Below are 15,979 nucleotides of genomic sequence, written 5' to 3' on the forward strand. Positions count from 1 at the left end.
TGCTCCAGGTACCGTGGGACAAGTCAGGAATGGCACTGCTTGCCCAGTTAGTGACTGTGGAATGGCAGACACTGGAAACCTTTTTGCATGTTAGGATTCAGATCCTGAAATGCAGGTTGTGCCAGCTGGGCTCTGCAGACTGGTCCTGTCCCTAACATCATCCAGTCCTCCTAATCTGGCCTTCAGTGTGCTCATGGCAGGTTTTAATGATTTGTAAAGATTTGTACATGGTGATCACAACAGGTTTGTGAACCCCAATCTGGAACTTAATATGATTTGAATATTTAATTCAGTGTATTAAATACTATATTCAAAAGTGGGAGATGAATTGTTAACCTTCAATGGACATTGCTTGGAGTTTGTCTTGAATGTAGCCCTTGAATTTGGGGGGGTGGGGTAAAGATTCACTGCCTGGAATGAAGCAGTCGCCCATGATTTGAACTGTTATGATTATTTATCTAATCAGCAAAACAAAACTCCCAAACTCTACAATCCCCCAAACCAGAAATCTGATTTTTGGGGGGAATACAGGAGGCATTCTGTGAGGGCAATTTTAACAGTGTTGTTCCAAGTTAAATATTTCTTAATTCACAGAAGTCTGGTACCATCATCAGCAAGTGGAGGTGTTCCCCGTTACAAATCTGACTGGTTTCACATCTAAGAAAATAAAGGCTTTGGAGTAGGTAAGTCCTTTCCTGACTCTGACCTGTAGTTTTCAGGCTGTTCAATTTGAGTGAAGCTGCAGCACTGGAAGAGAAACACTTGGCATCTTGTCATGAAGAAAGCTCATGTGAATGGAGTATTTATGAGAGAAAGCTGCCAAGTCAGCAACTTCACTTGCTGGTTTCACAAGCTGTTTTTCCTTTAAAAGAGACCAAAGAACTGGAACAGGCTCCAGGTAAAGCAGAACTAAGGGAATGAAGTAAAGCTGTGTGTTAGTCCAACAGGGACTGTATTTGAAAGTGATTAAGTACCTCTTCTGCTGGCCAAAAACTACAGATGTGTGAGAGTTGCACCACAGAACGCAGCAGTAAGATGGGAACAGTGAAATGGAGACGAGACAAATTGGCTGTGATGGAATATTGAGGGAAGTAGCTCACAGATGCTGTGGCAAATTTTATTAAAAGGGAAAAAATATTTTTGTAAGAGATGTCAGTTAAAATTTGGAAATAAATGTAAGTGCACAGGTGGGCAACCTGGAAATAAATTGCTTGGGACTTCTGAGGGACAAGACTAAATGGGAAAAAAAATAGGGAGAAGCTCTTAAAAATGGCTGCAGTGCTCTAGAAAGCATTTTCTTATATTGCTAGTATGCTGTGCTGCTCAGCTTTATGCCGAAAATAGTAATTTTCTAGACCATACGCAATTGAGGGATAAAACTTTTATTTAAAAAAATTCAAATTTCTCTTGACACATAAGTCTTAGTTGAGGTAAGTGAATGTACTAGCTTAGGAGAACAACTTTCAGCATTGGGTTTCATAAGCCATTAACACTCTTGCTTGCAGGGCTCCAAGAGCTAGAGGTGCAAATTTTACAGGAAGTGTCAAGTTTTCCATCCAGCCGAACTCTGCTGTGGAAGAACAGAATTTACACCTTTCAGTTCCAGCCTCTTCCGCTTCTTTGCATCCTTTGTTCCTTTAGTGCTCGGGTCTCTTGCCCTGAGACTCTTCACTCCTCCCCTGTTCACAAGGTGCAGCTCCAAGAGGTGGCTGAAAGTACCTCATTTGCAATTTGGACAGCGAGGCTTGTGCCAAGTTCAAATAAAAACCAAAACCACCACAATAACAACAAAAGAACCATTGGCAAACTGCCCTCGTTCAACACACAGCTAAAGCCTGAAGGCAAAAAAACTTCTCTTGCCCTCCCCAGGGCAGCAGTAGGGGCCTCTCATGGCCCTTCACAGTCATCTTCAGCTGCTTTTACGTATATTCTGAATAACCTGACACGGCATTGTCACCTCTGGAAGTACCTGAATTATTTTCTAATATGTAAGTAAATATCCTGCAGAATCTACAGCCTGACCAGCCCCTCCAAAGCAGACGAAAAGGTACCTGACCCGTTGGTACCTCAGAAGTATGGATATTCACAATTTTAGTTTCCACATGGTAAAAGTACTAAGTTACAGCTAGTACCCGATACCTGAAGTGTGTAAGTAGAACTGCCAGCACTACTACAATGGAGCAAGATTAAATCAGCTGCTCTCTGGAGTGCCAGCCCAACCCTCTGAGCAGGACTGACACTTTCATCTACTGAACCTTTTTGTAAAAGTACTGAAAACACTCTTCACAGGAGAATTGAAGTAACACTGAAAGCACAGGATACGCCAGTATTCTCTTTTTCCCTAACACTGAACTAGTGGAGCTTGAAAAACTAAGAGCACTGCAGGCCCTTTGTTGCTAATGGTGGCTGATCTGACCTGCAGCAGTTGAGTCTTCCTCACTTCATGCCTTCCAGCCAGTTCCAACCTAACTCTGCCCTGTGCAGGTTCTTTGCACTCATCTAAAGCCACACACGTTGTTTTTTGCTCTTGTAAGTGGTATAAATACCAACAGCCATTCTCCTTGTCTGAAGTTTCTGTAGCCCTGCCACAGCTGCTGGGGGAAAAATTCAGGCAGGATGGCTGATCTTTTTTGTACTGACAGTGTGAGTAACAGCAATGTTAATTAACTGTAAAATAAGCTTTTATGCTTTAAGCTTATTATGGTAGCAGAGAAGGCTAATGTAGCACATTGCCACTGAAGGAAAGGAAGTATGATTGTCTAGGCTTTATAAAAATAGTGCTATTCTAACATGATAAAATATATTTAATTTTAATTGAACTTGAGGTAAGAAGCCCCTCAGTGAATGTTACTTTTAAATATTTTTTAAATCCAGTAGCATTGCAATCTTTTGACCAGGGATAGGCTCTCTTTGAGACTGAGCTTATCCATCTTAGTTGCTCCTTAGAGGAAAAAGGTGTAACTTTATGTAACTTCTAACCTTATGTAACTTCTGAATTCCAAGTCATTTAAGTCACACTATTATTTATCCAATCCTACCCTATGGAGGAGACGGTTTAATTATCACCATCTTTTCAATTCTGACTGCTGCAGGTTAAATCTGTGCAGGTGGGGTCTGCCTGAAGCCCATCTCCCTGACTGCAGGTGGAGCTCCAGCAGCAGCTGCAGTCTCTGCAGTGCTTGGGCCAAACACCTGCACTGACTGCCCCGCGTCCCCAGGTACAACTTGGGCTTGCCAGGAATCCTGCACATCACAACAGCACTTGTGTCGTCAAACAGCAAGAGACAGGTTGAGCTCAGGTACCAAATCACTGAGACGTGCTCTGACACATCCTGGGTGTGAATTGTAACCAGGGAAGACATTCGGAGAGGCTCAGGAGAACATCCTGCTCTGCCTCTTGGTCTGCTTGAGGCAGCCGAGCATGGGCGATGTAAGCATCACCATGCAGCTACTCCAGAGAAGGTCCCAAGTGACAACACAGAAAACAGTTCAAGAAGTATCAAAATAAGGCACTTAAGGGAGACAGAGGAGGCTGGCTCAGACATCCCTGCTGCTCAGGGATGAACAGTACCGTGCGTGGAGGAAGCGGCTGCCACAGGCGGCACCACTGCCCACTCACACTCCTAAGGCAGCAGCGTGCACAAGGAAGCATAGCAGGACCTGGCTGCTCTAAATACTGTGCTCTGAGTGGTATAAATACAACTTTGGTCCACTACCACCCCTAAAACGCTTCTTTCACAGAGCAGCAGCTTTAAGCAAAGTTAATTCTACACAACGTGCGTACCCTGAGACGAGTACAATGAAATACTGACAAAAATCAAGTCTAGAGAAAAAAAGGGAAAGGTCTGATGGACTGCTTAAATTAATTTGCCTACACAAATGCTTGTTTCTAGCTTTCTTCAGAGTAACAAATCCAATGTTTCACAATTCTTGTTCAAATGAATCCAGTACGAAGTACAATATCGAGGAGTTCAAGTACTATAGAACAGGGGTTTGTTACCAGATTGTTGTCAAACAGCTGGAAACTCAGCTTTTAACATTACACTTTACAGCAAGAACAAAAAATCCCTTTACTCACTGCTAGAAGACCAAAACCTTCCAGCCTGGGTATGAAAATGAACATCCAAAATACAAAGAGCCACAGCACTGATCAAGCACCCAGTCAAAGACCACTTCTCTGTTGTTAGAGCTGATGGTTACTCGAAGCTTGAAGTTTCCTCCCTCGTTGCTGCAGGGTCCCAACTGCACAACTTCCATGTCAAATGTCACAGTCGAGCCAGAAGTAACAGCAGGCAACTGGTTTGTCATCTCTTTTCCATTTACAAATACTGCCCCTGAAACAGTCAGCAGATCTAACAATATTTCTCATTTTCTGTACATATTAATGTGCAAGACCACATCTCTGTATTTTTTGCAGGCAAATAGGGAAGTAACCCTGCTGCATTTCTCTTGTCACATGGAACAAGCTGCAATAACTGCGAGCAGGAAGAGATCTGTGATCTCACCACAGCTGTAACTGCATGAGCAGCACGTACATGAAAGCTGCTCACATGTAACACAGGGATCTAAAGAGCCAGGAGCTGTGGTTTTGGGAAGGAACTCCGTGGTTCACTCACCATTTGTGCTGATGCACACGGCTTTGTCCCGCTGCAGGGAGTCGTCGCCGTTCCGCTGCTCCACACACACGCCCAGGCTGTCCCGGCGGTCTGGCTGCCCCACCGTCTCAATTCTAACAAGAAAAAAGCTAAGTCAAAACTTGAAGCTTTAAATCAAAACATACCATGAAATCCAGACAGTCATTCCAGACCCCTGTACTGTGCTCCAGGGATCTCAACAAATTCATCCAAACTTTTTGGGAGATCCCTGCTGAATGACCAAAATTCCTACCAGCTTTCCCAAGAGCTCCACTGAGCAATACTCTATCAATCTGTACAAAATATGAAGCGAACTTTTGCTTCCTGCAAACTTCCAGTGCTATTTAATACAATTCTCCAGTGTCACAGCTTAGAAATGACCTTTCAAAATGATTTCCAGTTGTCCAAAGCAGACAATATGCTCAGCTGGACCATCAGTTATACCACACTACTGGTCAGCATCCTGTATAATGGCAAGACAGCTGTGGTTTTGGCAGGGAATTAATAAGTATGACTATTTTTGGATCCTGGCATGTTCTGCTGTAATGGGATGAGGATGGGGTGCTCCTTTGGGGTGTGTTTGGTTTGAGCTTTCGTAATAAATCAGCTTGGTGCAAACCAAGCGATGCCTAGAAGAGCATTTACATGTCTGGCTTCTGTTCAGCTGTATTTAGAATTTTAGTCTGCGGAAACAATCTCTGAAGAAAATGCAAACAAGCTGTGCAAATGACCAGGGACTCAGTTCCCTTTGGGCCCCAGCAGAGGAGTGAGGCTGCAGTTTGTACATTGAAGGGCTTTTCTGGACTTGAGTCCTTTCTCTTGTACTGCCATCTCTCAAAGGTGCCAAATCCAACTTTAGAGAGCCTGAGTGACTCAGAAAATTCAGACGGTCTTTGCTAGAAAGTAAAGCAGTTGTTATTTTCATTGCGGCTTGAGAGAAGGAACAGACTGATCCATAGTTGTTGGCAAACAAAGGAAAACTTCAGCAAAACTTTCAGGAACCAGCAATTAAAGGGGACAGTGGACTGGCACACAATGGGTTAACTCTTTGAGGGAAAATAAAATTGGAACCATGTTTTACTTTTACACTCCATTAGGTTTTTCAGTCCCCTGGGAATGCCCCTAGGAGAGCAATAGCCTTGCACTGGAAAGGGAAAACGATTATTTGAATCTCCAAGCTGCTTTTACTTTGGAAGGGATCCACCACATTTTCCCAAAGCAACTCTAAAGGAGATTTCAAATTCATTTTGGTACACAACAAAACCTTGTCTCTGCAGCCCAGACACTGAGCCTGATCAACCACCACCAGTTTCCATTTGCCTGAGAGCACAGACAGCTCCATCCGTGGGGCAGCACAGGCGCTGCCTCAGCATCAGCTGTCAGCAGAGCTGAGCTCCTGCCAAAGTCAGTGTGAGCACCACAGGGCATCTGCTGGCTGAGCCCAAAGCACCAGCCTGGCCACAAGGACTGTGGCTCCCCAGGGCACAGAAAGCTTTAGGGGGAAGAAAAGCAGGTCACTGTGGAGAAATGCTCCCTTCGCTAAGGGCAGCTCCCTGGAGGCTGCAAGGAAACAGCAGACTTGACCTAAAGCAGTGATGTTTTCCTACAGCTTGGCCAAATGCTTCACCTCAGGACAACTGCCACAGTTTATCTTTAAAATGTAGATACAAAGCACTGTGTTTATCACAGCTTCACTGCTCACAGACAAGCCGTGCCTGGGTCCTGAACACAGAGCTGCTTGTGAGTAATAACTTGTGTTCCAACAGCTGGAGAAAGTCAAGCACCAAGTACTTCATCTCCCAGCTCAGGAAAATCTCTCACATCTTCCAAACAAGAAGCTACTCTTGGACCTTGGAAGAGGAACGAAACCAATTTTTGAGGTTGTCTTCAATCTCAAGATTTGAGTCACGATAGTTCTTGTGGACACGTGCTTGTTGGAGCTCTGCCATCCTGAAACAATCTCCTCTTGGAGAGAAGTCCATAACCAAAATGTGAAGCAAAACATTTTCATATGCTACCAATAAAAAACAAAAAAAAGCACTGGACTGAGAGAGAACCAAGGGAAACCTCAATGTTCTGCCTTTAATTTCACAGGCCTTGCTGAGCCAAGAGAAGTTAAATCTAGCAGTAGATTTCAAATGAAAGCTTTAGATCTTTTTATCCATCTTCAGATGGGGTAACTGAATACATCCTCACACTACAACCATCTAAAGTTAACATAATCCATTATCAGGAAGGGATACATGAAACACCATGGAATAAGTCATGAAAGTATCATGAACAGCCCTTTTTATTTGCCTTTGGGGGCTGCCTGCTGCACAGCAAGTAGTTTTATTTACCTGGGGAAAAGATGAAACAAAGCTTCAGCATCTCTGAGGTCTGTAATCACAACTGACATATCCACAAGGACATTCCTCACAGCCCGTTAAACAGCGTCATCTCAAGGATGGGATGACAGGCAGCAAAGCCACCAAGGTTTTTAATCATGTTCTGTGTCAAATGGAAAGCTTGAAATTCACAAGATCCCTTCTCCACTGCCAGTTTCAAGCAGTAGCCTGACCAGCACTAATCATCTCACATGTTAAAGGCATTGTTGCCAGACTGTCATCCCATCAGCACACCAGTGTTTTCGTGTCCAGAGACTTCAGAGCCAGTGAATCGTCTGGGAAGGAAAGCACCCCCTGACCCAAGGTTAAAAGGAACTAGAGGCAAAAAGCTCCACTGACTTCAGCCAGTAACAGCTGCTACAAAACATCAGGAAGTGCAACATTCCACGGATCTGCTCAGCATGAGCTATATTTTACCATCCCTAAGGAGTTCACTCACCTCTCTTTTTACTTAAGTGGAGGTCCTACAAAAACATCAGGTGTTTTCCTCCAAAGCCAGGAAGCAGAACTAAAGGAAGGTCAGATGCCACACAGAGATGCTACCTTGACTGGAGCTGAGCTGATTTAAAACTCAAACATGCCTCAGGTTTACACACAATTCAGACGTGACAGCTCACAGGGGATGCACCAGACACCCAAAAAGGACTTGCCTGAATGTTAATGTCTGCCCACAGAAATAAGTAGGAGCTTTGGAGTAGAGCACACCACATGACTGAGAATCATTCCGAAGCGCTATGTTTCTTCGGCTGCTCAAGCTGTAACCCTCCAGACCAGTTGTCCATTCTTCAAAAAAATAAACAAACAAAAAAGCAAGAAAATTGTGAACCTCAACTTGGTCCTGTCTGTGCAAAATCAAGCCAATGCCAATGTCTACTCAGTCCACCTCATGCAGCTTAAACTATGTTAAGAACAGGGGCTGGTTTTGCCTTTTTCTTATGGAAAGATTTGGTTTTCAAATAAACTGCAATTACAAAAAGTATTTTCCAGCTCAGAGTTCACCAGGAGTTCACTCTTTGCTGCAATCCCTGCCAAGTCTTATTGTAAGAAAAGGAAAGCCTTCATTACCATTGCTCTTAAAAATTTGTAAGTGAAGAGAAAATTTAAGTTTTCCTCTCTCCAAGATAAGAGCTTATTATGAGCTGTACGTCATCAAAAATGCTTATGCTGTGGTGAGGGAGAAGAAAAAATAATGCTTTTCTTCTGGCTCACGTGCTTTCCAAGGCTAAGGAAACAGTGAGCATGTGTGAAAGGTTCACTGAGTGTCCCGAGCCCAGGAAGCCAAGAATGAATTCCAAGATGGAGGAACAGCTCATCACATGTCACACAGAGCCCCACAGCCAGGGACACCCCCATCACACAGGCTGCAGCCCCTCGGGAGGTGAGGACAGCCCATCACACAGGCTGCAGCCCCTCAGAGGTGAGAACAGCCCATCACACAGGCTGCAGCCCCATGGGAGGTGAGCACAGCCCATCACACAGGCTGCAGCCCCTCGGGAGGTGAGCACAGCCCATCACACAGGCTGCAGCCCCTTGGGAGGTGAGCACAGCCCATCACACAGGCTGCAGCCCCTCGGGAGGTGAGAACAGCCCATCACACAGGCTGCAGCCCCTCGGGAGGTGAGCACAGCCCATCACACAGGCTGCAGCCCCTCGGGAGGTGAGGACAGCCCATCACACAGGCTGCAGCCCCTCAGAGGTGAGAACAGCCCATCACACAGGCTGCAGCCCCTCGGGAGGTGAGGACAGCCCATCACACAGGCTGCAGCCCCTCGGGAGGTGAGAACAGCCCATCACACAGGCTGCAGCCCCATGGGAGGTGAGGACAGCCCATCACACAGGCTGCAGCCCCTCGGGAGGTGAGCACAGCCCATCACACAGGCTGCAGCCCCTCGGGAGGTGAGAACAGCCCATCACACAGGCTGCAGCCCCTCGGGAGGTGAGGAGGAGCCCATCACACAGGCTGCAGCCCCTCGGGAGGTGAGGACAGCCCATCACACAGGCTGCAGCCCCTCGGGAGGTGAGGACAGCCCATCACACAGGCTGCAGCCCCATGGGAGGTGAGGACAGCCCATCACACAGGCTGCAGCCCCTCGGGAGGTGAGGACAGCCCATCACACAGAAGATGAGCAGCCCACCACACTGAGGAGGAGCAGTACCGTGGGGGACCAGCGTGGTGTGGCCGATCTGGGGGACGCTCCAGGGGCTCCACTCCTGCCGCCCGTCCCCGCGCGCGCACACCCGGAACTGGTACTCCACGTTGGGGTCGATGTGCAGCACCATGAACTCCGTCTCTGAGCCCACGTACACGTCCTCAAAGTGGCTGGCGGTGCTCTTGCGGTACTGCAGCCGGTAGTCCTGGGGGACGAAATCATCATCCACCTGCAGAAACAGTCCCTGCGTCAAAAAGAACCCCTCTGCTTCTCCTCTCCCCTCTGAAGGGGCACAGTCAGCACGGCACCGCAGCTGATCGGACTCACAGGGCACTCCAGAGCAGAAAATGTGCCTGGTAGGAAGTAACATCCGTATCTGAACCAACCAGATGTATCAGAATTATTTTATCACAGTTAGAAAATATCTATAGAAGAAGAAACATTTAACAGAAGGCCGTTCATTCTAGCAGAGATATAAAAAGATCCTTCAGCCAAAAGCTGAAAGCAACTTTGCAGAAGAAATCCCGTGCCGGTTTTTAACAGCAAGGGAAAATCAGTGTTGTCCTTCATGACCTGTTCCAGGGAATGATTTCCAGTTCTTTGACATCTCTGAGTCAAAAGATATTTACAGACACTCCCCCTCAAAAAAACCCCTCCATTATCCCCACATCCAAATTCAGGGAACACAGTCAAATTGAGGGAATTCCTGCACAGCACAGAAAATCAGCCCCCACCTGACAGCAGTGCCCATGGTTTAAAAACCTGAGTCCACATCCTTTACAAGTGAAGGGTGGCCAACAACCACTGGCTGTTGCTAGAACAACAAAGGTTTGTGTGATGCTGCCAAGGAGCACAGAGCTCCCCGTGAACAACTAAACCACATCAGACCACAGCAGTGGTTTACTCAAAAATAGTTTTTGTGGGCTGAAGAGAAAGCTACTGGACTAGATAATATAATAATATTTTCTTTTTCTACCCACTGCATCTCCCTAGGAACACAAACGTGTTTAGGAGAAAAAGCAGGTCCAGCCTCACCCTGGGTCTGCTAAAGCAAGTGTCACTGCAGGCAGACACAAACCCCAGCACCAACCACACACCATCACTGAATGACCTGATCTTTAAATACCACCATCACCATAAAAACTTCTTCTCAGGTTTTAAACTCCACGCTGGAGTGGACTAGTCCTTGGAAGGCAGTAGAGAATTCAGAAAGAAAGTGGATGGTTTGGGTTCTTTTAGGAAAAACTCAAGTCTGAAGGATTTTCACACAGGGTATTTTACCTACCTTACACCATCGGACTAAAATACCTCCAGGCTTTTCCACAAACTCCTCCAGCTGTACAGGTGGGCGGGATGCCACAGTTCCATGTCTGAATATTTGATTTTTCAATATAGTAAGGAGGCAGTCATCCAACTGGGCAGATAAACAAGGCACGTCAACCAAGGAGGGCACTTCTGGTAAGCTGAGAAAGGAAAGTTCGCTTTAATGACAGGGGCCAGCTTCTACAAATTCATATTTCATCCATACTCTTGAATCTGTGCAGGTTTGCAAAGAGAGAACAGCTGCAGAAATTGGCACGTGCGCTGCTCCAAACTTAAAAGACTCCGAAAACATTGTGCTTCAGCCCTAACCAGACTGTTTGTCAGCAAATCCTCTGAAACACAGGCTGTTCTACAGGGAGTGGCTTCGTCCTTCCCAAATAAACAGCCTATGTTCCCCCAGAACACATGGAGGGTGGAAACCCCCTCTGTTGTGAGTGCCGGCCCCAGTGAAAGTCTGTGAAACAAACAGGACAGCAGCTCCTCAAATGAATCTTTTGAGGCAATGGAACAGAAAGTTTTTGTTTCAAAGGAGAAAAGATCCCCACAAAGAAGTGCACGTGTCACTGCCTCAGATCACCTCAGAATGTTGGTGTCTTACCTATCTAGCTGAATATGTAAAGCTTTTTTTGTAAAGTTGCAAAGTTTCTCATTCTGTTGTCCCACATCTCCATCGACTGCACTCTCTCCTGCAACCAAACAGTAAAAATATTCCTGAGACAACGTCCACAGAAGGCATTCTTTGCTTCAAAGAATAACCAGTTCTGACATGAAAAACCAATTAAATGTGAAGCACTCTCAGCGCTTTTGCTAGTCTTAGCTAGAAAATACAATTACAGGTAACAATATAAAGCCTATCTAGAAATTTTTGAAGCTCTCAAACCTGTAGACACACCCATAACAGATGTAATAATTTGCCTCGGGTCTCAGACAGGAGCAGAACTGGGCTCAGAGGCCAAAAATCAGGACTATTAATCCCTTTCTCCGCCTGCTTTAAATGAAAAAAAGCAAAGCACCTTCACTGATCTGAAAATAAAAAAGCAGGCACTTAAGAGATCATTTCAATTATTGTTCTGTTTGCTACAATGAAAATGGTACCATTGTCACAATGAAGGAAATAATCCATGCACTGAAGTGTGGGGATAAATACAAATATTTTCCTAAGCTTTCCATATAAAGTAGCATCCCATACTTCATCTTACAGAGACATATGCACCAGTCTCCTGTCTGCTGACTTCAGGGTAATTTACAACTTCAGCAAGCTCAGTCCTTTTCCAAGTGGAGGATTACACACATTACAAATCTCTGAAGGAAAGCACACATCATAATTGGCAGCAGGAGATTTAATAACCACGGAGGCTTAACTCCTTTCTGACTCAGCTGCAGCGTGTGCTCGTCCTGCCCACAGCACTCCGTGATGCTCCTGCTCAGAGGGACCCAGGGACTCACAGAATTTCACACAAAAAAAACTTTTGCCACCACCCTGATTCAGTAACCTGAGACTTAAAATAAAAATAAGGTGAATACCAGCTGTCCCAGAGTTGGTAGGAAAAAACCCAGCTAATTAATCCTTAAACACTGTCACTGCTCCTGTGAGCAGGAGGCACTGCGCTCCCAAGCCAGCACAAAGCTCATGGCCGAGGAGGAATTGGGAGCTTTCCCACCCCTGGGACACAGCTCAATGTGCTTTAGCTCCCAGAACTGAGCTCATGCTGAAAGAAAGTTAAAGTTGAGACATGAGAACAATGCAAGGAAACTGCCAACACACTCATGGCTCAGACATGCTCCCCGTAGGTTCCCCAGCCTGGGGAAAACAGGCAAGAGTGACATTCCTTTCTGCCGAGGTATTTAGCATCAGCAGGGTATAGTCTGGCCCTTACAGTAATATTCCACATGTCCATTTCTGTCTGCCTCATCTTCAGACTTTTTAGAGAAATTTTCCCCATACAGTGGCCATTTTACTCCTCATGTTCCCCACCAACAGCAAACATCATCACACTCAGCAGGACAGTGTGTTTATTTCAGCTACTATTTCAGCAAGACAGACATCGTTTACTTCACCAAAACAGATGCTTTGCTGTAGTGGTACCCACAATGTATTTTATTTCAAAGTAGCCTGATATACTTTGCTGTCTAGCCTAGAGAGGCAGAGAATGTCTCTGCAGTGAAGTAATTCTCAAACAGGTACTTCCTGCCCTTCAGGAGAGGTTACACTGACATGTGTACACCCTAGGACTGGAGTGAAATGTTGAAATACAGATCTGCAGGAGATAATAATGATCAGTGCTTCACTACATCTACCCAATTCTTAACATTTAGTTTGAGGTAAGTCCAAAACGAGCCAAACACGCTGATAAAAATGGGAACATTCCAGACTTGTGACAGACTCACTCTGGAAGGCAGAGCTAAGACTCAGCACCAGGTGCTGCCTCACCTTCCCGGAGCAGATCATCGGCCGTGCTGACTCCGTGCTCTATCAGCTTCTGGCACTCATCCAGGGGCTTGATGCTCTCCTGCTCTATGACATCCACTTCCTGCAGCAGGGACATCAGTCGCTCGTCCAGCAGCTTCTTTAGGGTCCCTTTCAAATCGCTAAAATGCTGCTCAAGCACATCTCTGGTCAGTGTTGCACTATCTTTGATCTGAATTCGGGTAACAGGAAAGAGAGATTCAGGATAAAGGCAAAGGCCGAGCACGTCTTTTATTTTTCTGAAGCATCTCATCCACATTTGCTGGAGAAAAGCTGCGAGTGGAGTCTGCTTTAAAAAACGACTGCTGGCAGTTAACAAGTTAGTGAAGGCTTTTTAGTACATGTACAGCAAAGAAGGAAGCAAAGAAACCAGCCTGGATGAGGGGAAGAGCATATTAACTAAGGAAAATACAACTTGGATTATGGGTGCTTTAAATCAAAGAATTTTTCTTATCAGAAAAATCCAAATGCTCTGTTCATCTCCTCCCTGCTGCCCCTCAAAAAACCCTCGCTGCTGTAATCCTACTCAAAAACCACTCTGCTATCATACACAGGTAATTCTCCTTGCAAACAAAAACCTCACATATTTCCAGAAGACTATCTAGGAGCACTTTTCCAAGCCGTATCACTTCACTGGATTTTCTAAATCCTCATAAAACTGCTTTCTTTTCAATTTTGTTCAAACAGCCACCCTTGGTGACAGGACAGGGTGAACAGCAAGTCTGTTTTGAGTCCGGAAGAACCCGACCACAGAAGGTTCTACAAGTGTTCATTAAAATGTCTGTAAACTTGCTGAATCTGGCTTTTAGGGAAGAAAACACACTTGAGCATCCCTGAGCTAAAGATGCAAAAATCAAAAGTAAACATCTCCCTGTGAACAACGTTTTTAAGTCACTCAAGGAAGTGCTGCAACACATTCACGGCCTTACACGTAATTTCTAGATCTTTAGAAGCACAGACAACCAACACAGGAAGTTCTCTGGTTAGGTAAAATAAATTTCCTCTTCAACAAATATTCATGAAGCTCTGCAGCTGCCCCACAGCTCTGTTTCCCTTTTCTTGTAATTTCAATGCTTGAGGAAAAAGAAGGAAGTATTTAGCTTTGTGAAGGGGTGGGGCAAAGGAAGGCAGAACACTCACTTCTCCAAGCTCTCTACCTCCATTACAGGCAGATAAAAATTCAGCAGCTCAGCTCCAGAATTAGATACTGCTCATCATGCAAAAGAGGAAATGCAAGTCCCTGAACACACAGAGCTGTGTGAAGTTTGTGGAAAATCATGTCCCACCGGTCCAAAGGAAAAGGATGCAACGTAAGTGATCCAGTCCTATCACATCAGTCCTCAGATAATAAAGCTGCCACTATACAAACCCCAGCCTAGCACACTCAGCACTTTGGGAACACAGGGAACTCTTGGATGTGCACAAAACAGCAAGTGGTCCTGAAGATGGAAAGAGAGAAAACAGAAACATGCACACAGCAAAGAAATTGCCCCTGAGAGGAAAAGGAAAGGTGAGCTAACTACACACTCACTGCACAAAGGCACATGGGCTGCTACTCACTGCACTTGGAATCGTCAAGCAACACTTCGAGATGACAAGGTTTGGATGAAAGACAGCCATGAACAATTCATTTTCTTAAGCAGCCTGTGGTTTCAATGCTGACTAATTAAATGTCCAGTGATCACTCATACACACTGGGAGCAGGATACTCACCCAGCAGATTTACAGCAGGTTTCTGCACTAACGGGATCTGCTTCAGAAAAACTAACAGGCCACCACAGAAACAGTCTCTAAGTTTGGTTTTGTTCGGGTTTTTATTTACCTCTTGCAGAGCTGGATCAAAGACAGCAAGGCATCACTCCCAGCCTGCAAAAGCCCTCCTGAGCAGAGGAACCAGCCCGGCACTGCGGCTCTGCCAATCTCCTCCCGCATCTCCCGGCGGGTGGGTCACAGTCCCAATGGAAACGCTGCCCTGGCTCCAGCGCACAGCTGCGGACAAACCAGCTAACCTGGAATGCTGGCAGCGCTCCTGCCTGACCCACGGGACGTGACCCAGGCTCCGCGGTGCATGGGGACAGCAGACCAGCACGGCACCCAAAGCAGGGAGCGGCTTGCTCAGGGAGGCACCCGATGTGCAGGTGGGGATAACGCTCCCTATTAAACCAGACTTAGCATCCCAGCTACTTTGGATAACGCCGTTTTTTAAGGTATTTATTCTTGCCGTAGGGAAGCTCCCTACGGTCGCAGAAGATGAGGTTCAGCTCAGTAACAGATCAGCTCGCATCCCTTTGCCCCGACACGTCGCGCATCTGCCCATTCCCACGCCATCCATCTCCGGCACCCCCCGAGGCCACACGCCGGTCCCCGGGCTCTCATCACCCTCGGTCCGGCGGGGCTCCCCGTCCTCCATCCTCCCCACACCTGAGCCCCATCCCGGCTCTCCCGGCGGACGGGAACCACTGACGAACACCGGGCCCCGGGAGAGGAGCGGCCACAGCCCGCCGCCGCCCCAACGGGGTCCCCGGTACCGGCCACCCGCACCGGGCACCGGGCAGGGCTCAGGCCGCTCCTCCCGGGGCAGCTCCGGGGAGCCCGGTGCCGTCCCGCCCCGCTTCCCCACCTGCTCCCGCGCCTGGTGCAGCCCCCGCAGCCGCTGCTGCAGCTCCCGCCGGTAGCTCCGCGCCGCCTCGATGCTCTCCCGAGCCTCCTGCAGGAGGAGCCGCACCTCGGCCTCGCCGGCGGCCTCCATGGGCAGCCGCGGCGGCAGCGAGGAGGCGGCGGGGCGGGGCGGGGCGGGGCGGCGGGACCTCGCCCCCGGAAGGGCCGCGCAGCCGCGGGGCGGGGCGGGAAGCGCGGCGGGAGCGGGAGCGGGAGGCGGCCCCGGGGCACGGACCGGCGGCCGGTGACGTCAGCGAAGCGTGACGCCAGCGGCGGGCAGGGCACGCGACGGCCGCGTGACGTCACGGCCGCGGCGCGAAAACCCGACCGACGGCGGTGAAGGCGGGAGTGGGAGCAGGA

The 15,979-nt window shown here is 47.3% G+C and overlaps 1 protein-coding gene across 1 annotated transcript; it reads right to left on the reverse strand.

The window, feature by feature from the left end:
- Positions 1-1,366: 1,366 nt before the first annotated feature.
- CRLF3 (cytokine receptor like factor 3) lies at positions 1,367-15,731 on the reverse strand. The gene is made up of 8 exons (XM_040081785.2): positions 15,582-15,731; positions 12,926-13,133; positions 11,093-11,180; positions 10,457-10,634; positions 9,178-9,400; positions 7,672-7,804; positions 4,617-4,729; positions 1,367-4,334 (listed from the first exon to the last, which is right to left on the reverse strand). Exons 1-8 carry the CDS (start codon positions 15,708-15,710, stop codon positions 4,081-4,083), a joined length of 1,326 nt encoding a protein of 441 aa, XP_039937719.1. The 5' UTR covers positions 15,711-15,731; the 3' UTR covers positions 1,367-4,080.
- Positions 15,732-15,979: the final 248 nt, after the last annotated feature.

The sequence above is a fragment of the Hirundo rustica genome, chromosome 18 (genome assembly GCF_015227805.2).
Source record: "Hirundo rustica isolate bHirRus1 chromosome 18, bHirRus1.pri.v3, whole genome shotgun sequence".
Taxonomy (NCBI): domain Eukaryota; kingdom Metazoa; phylum Chordata; class Aves; order Passeriformes; family Hirundinidae; genus Hirundo; species Hirundo rustica.

Excerpts from the sequence above, each read along its gene's own strand:
- CRLF3 (XM_040081785.2), bottom strand. The coding sequence starts at position 15,710 with ATGGAGGCCGCCGGCGAGGCCGAGGTGCGGCTCCTCCTGCAGGAGGCT. Across the intron at positions 4,730-7,671 it reads GGGCAGACATTAACATTCAG|AATTGAGACGGTGGGGCAGC; the intron begins GCAAGTCCTTTT and ends TTTTCTTGTTAG. Across the intron at positions 4,335-4,616 it reads CGTGTGCATCAGCACAAATG|GGGCAGTATTTGTAAATGGA; the intron begins GTGAGTGAACCA and ends TGACTGTTTCAG.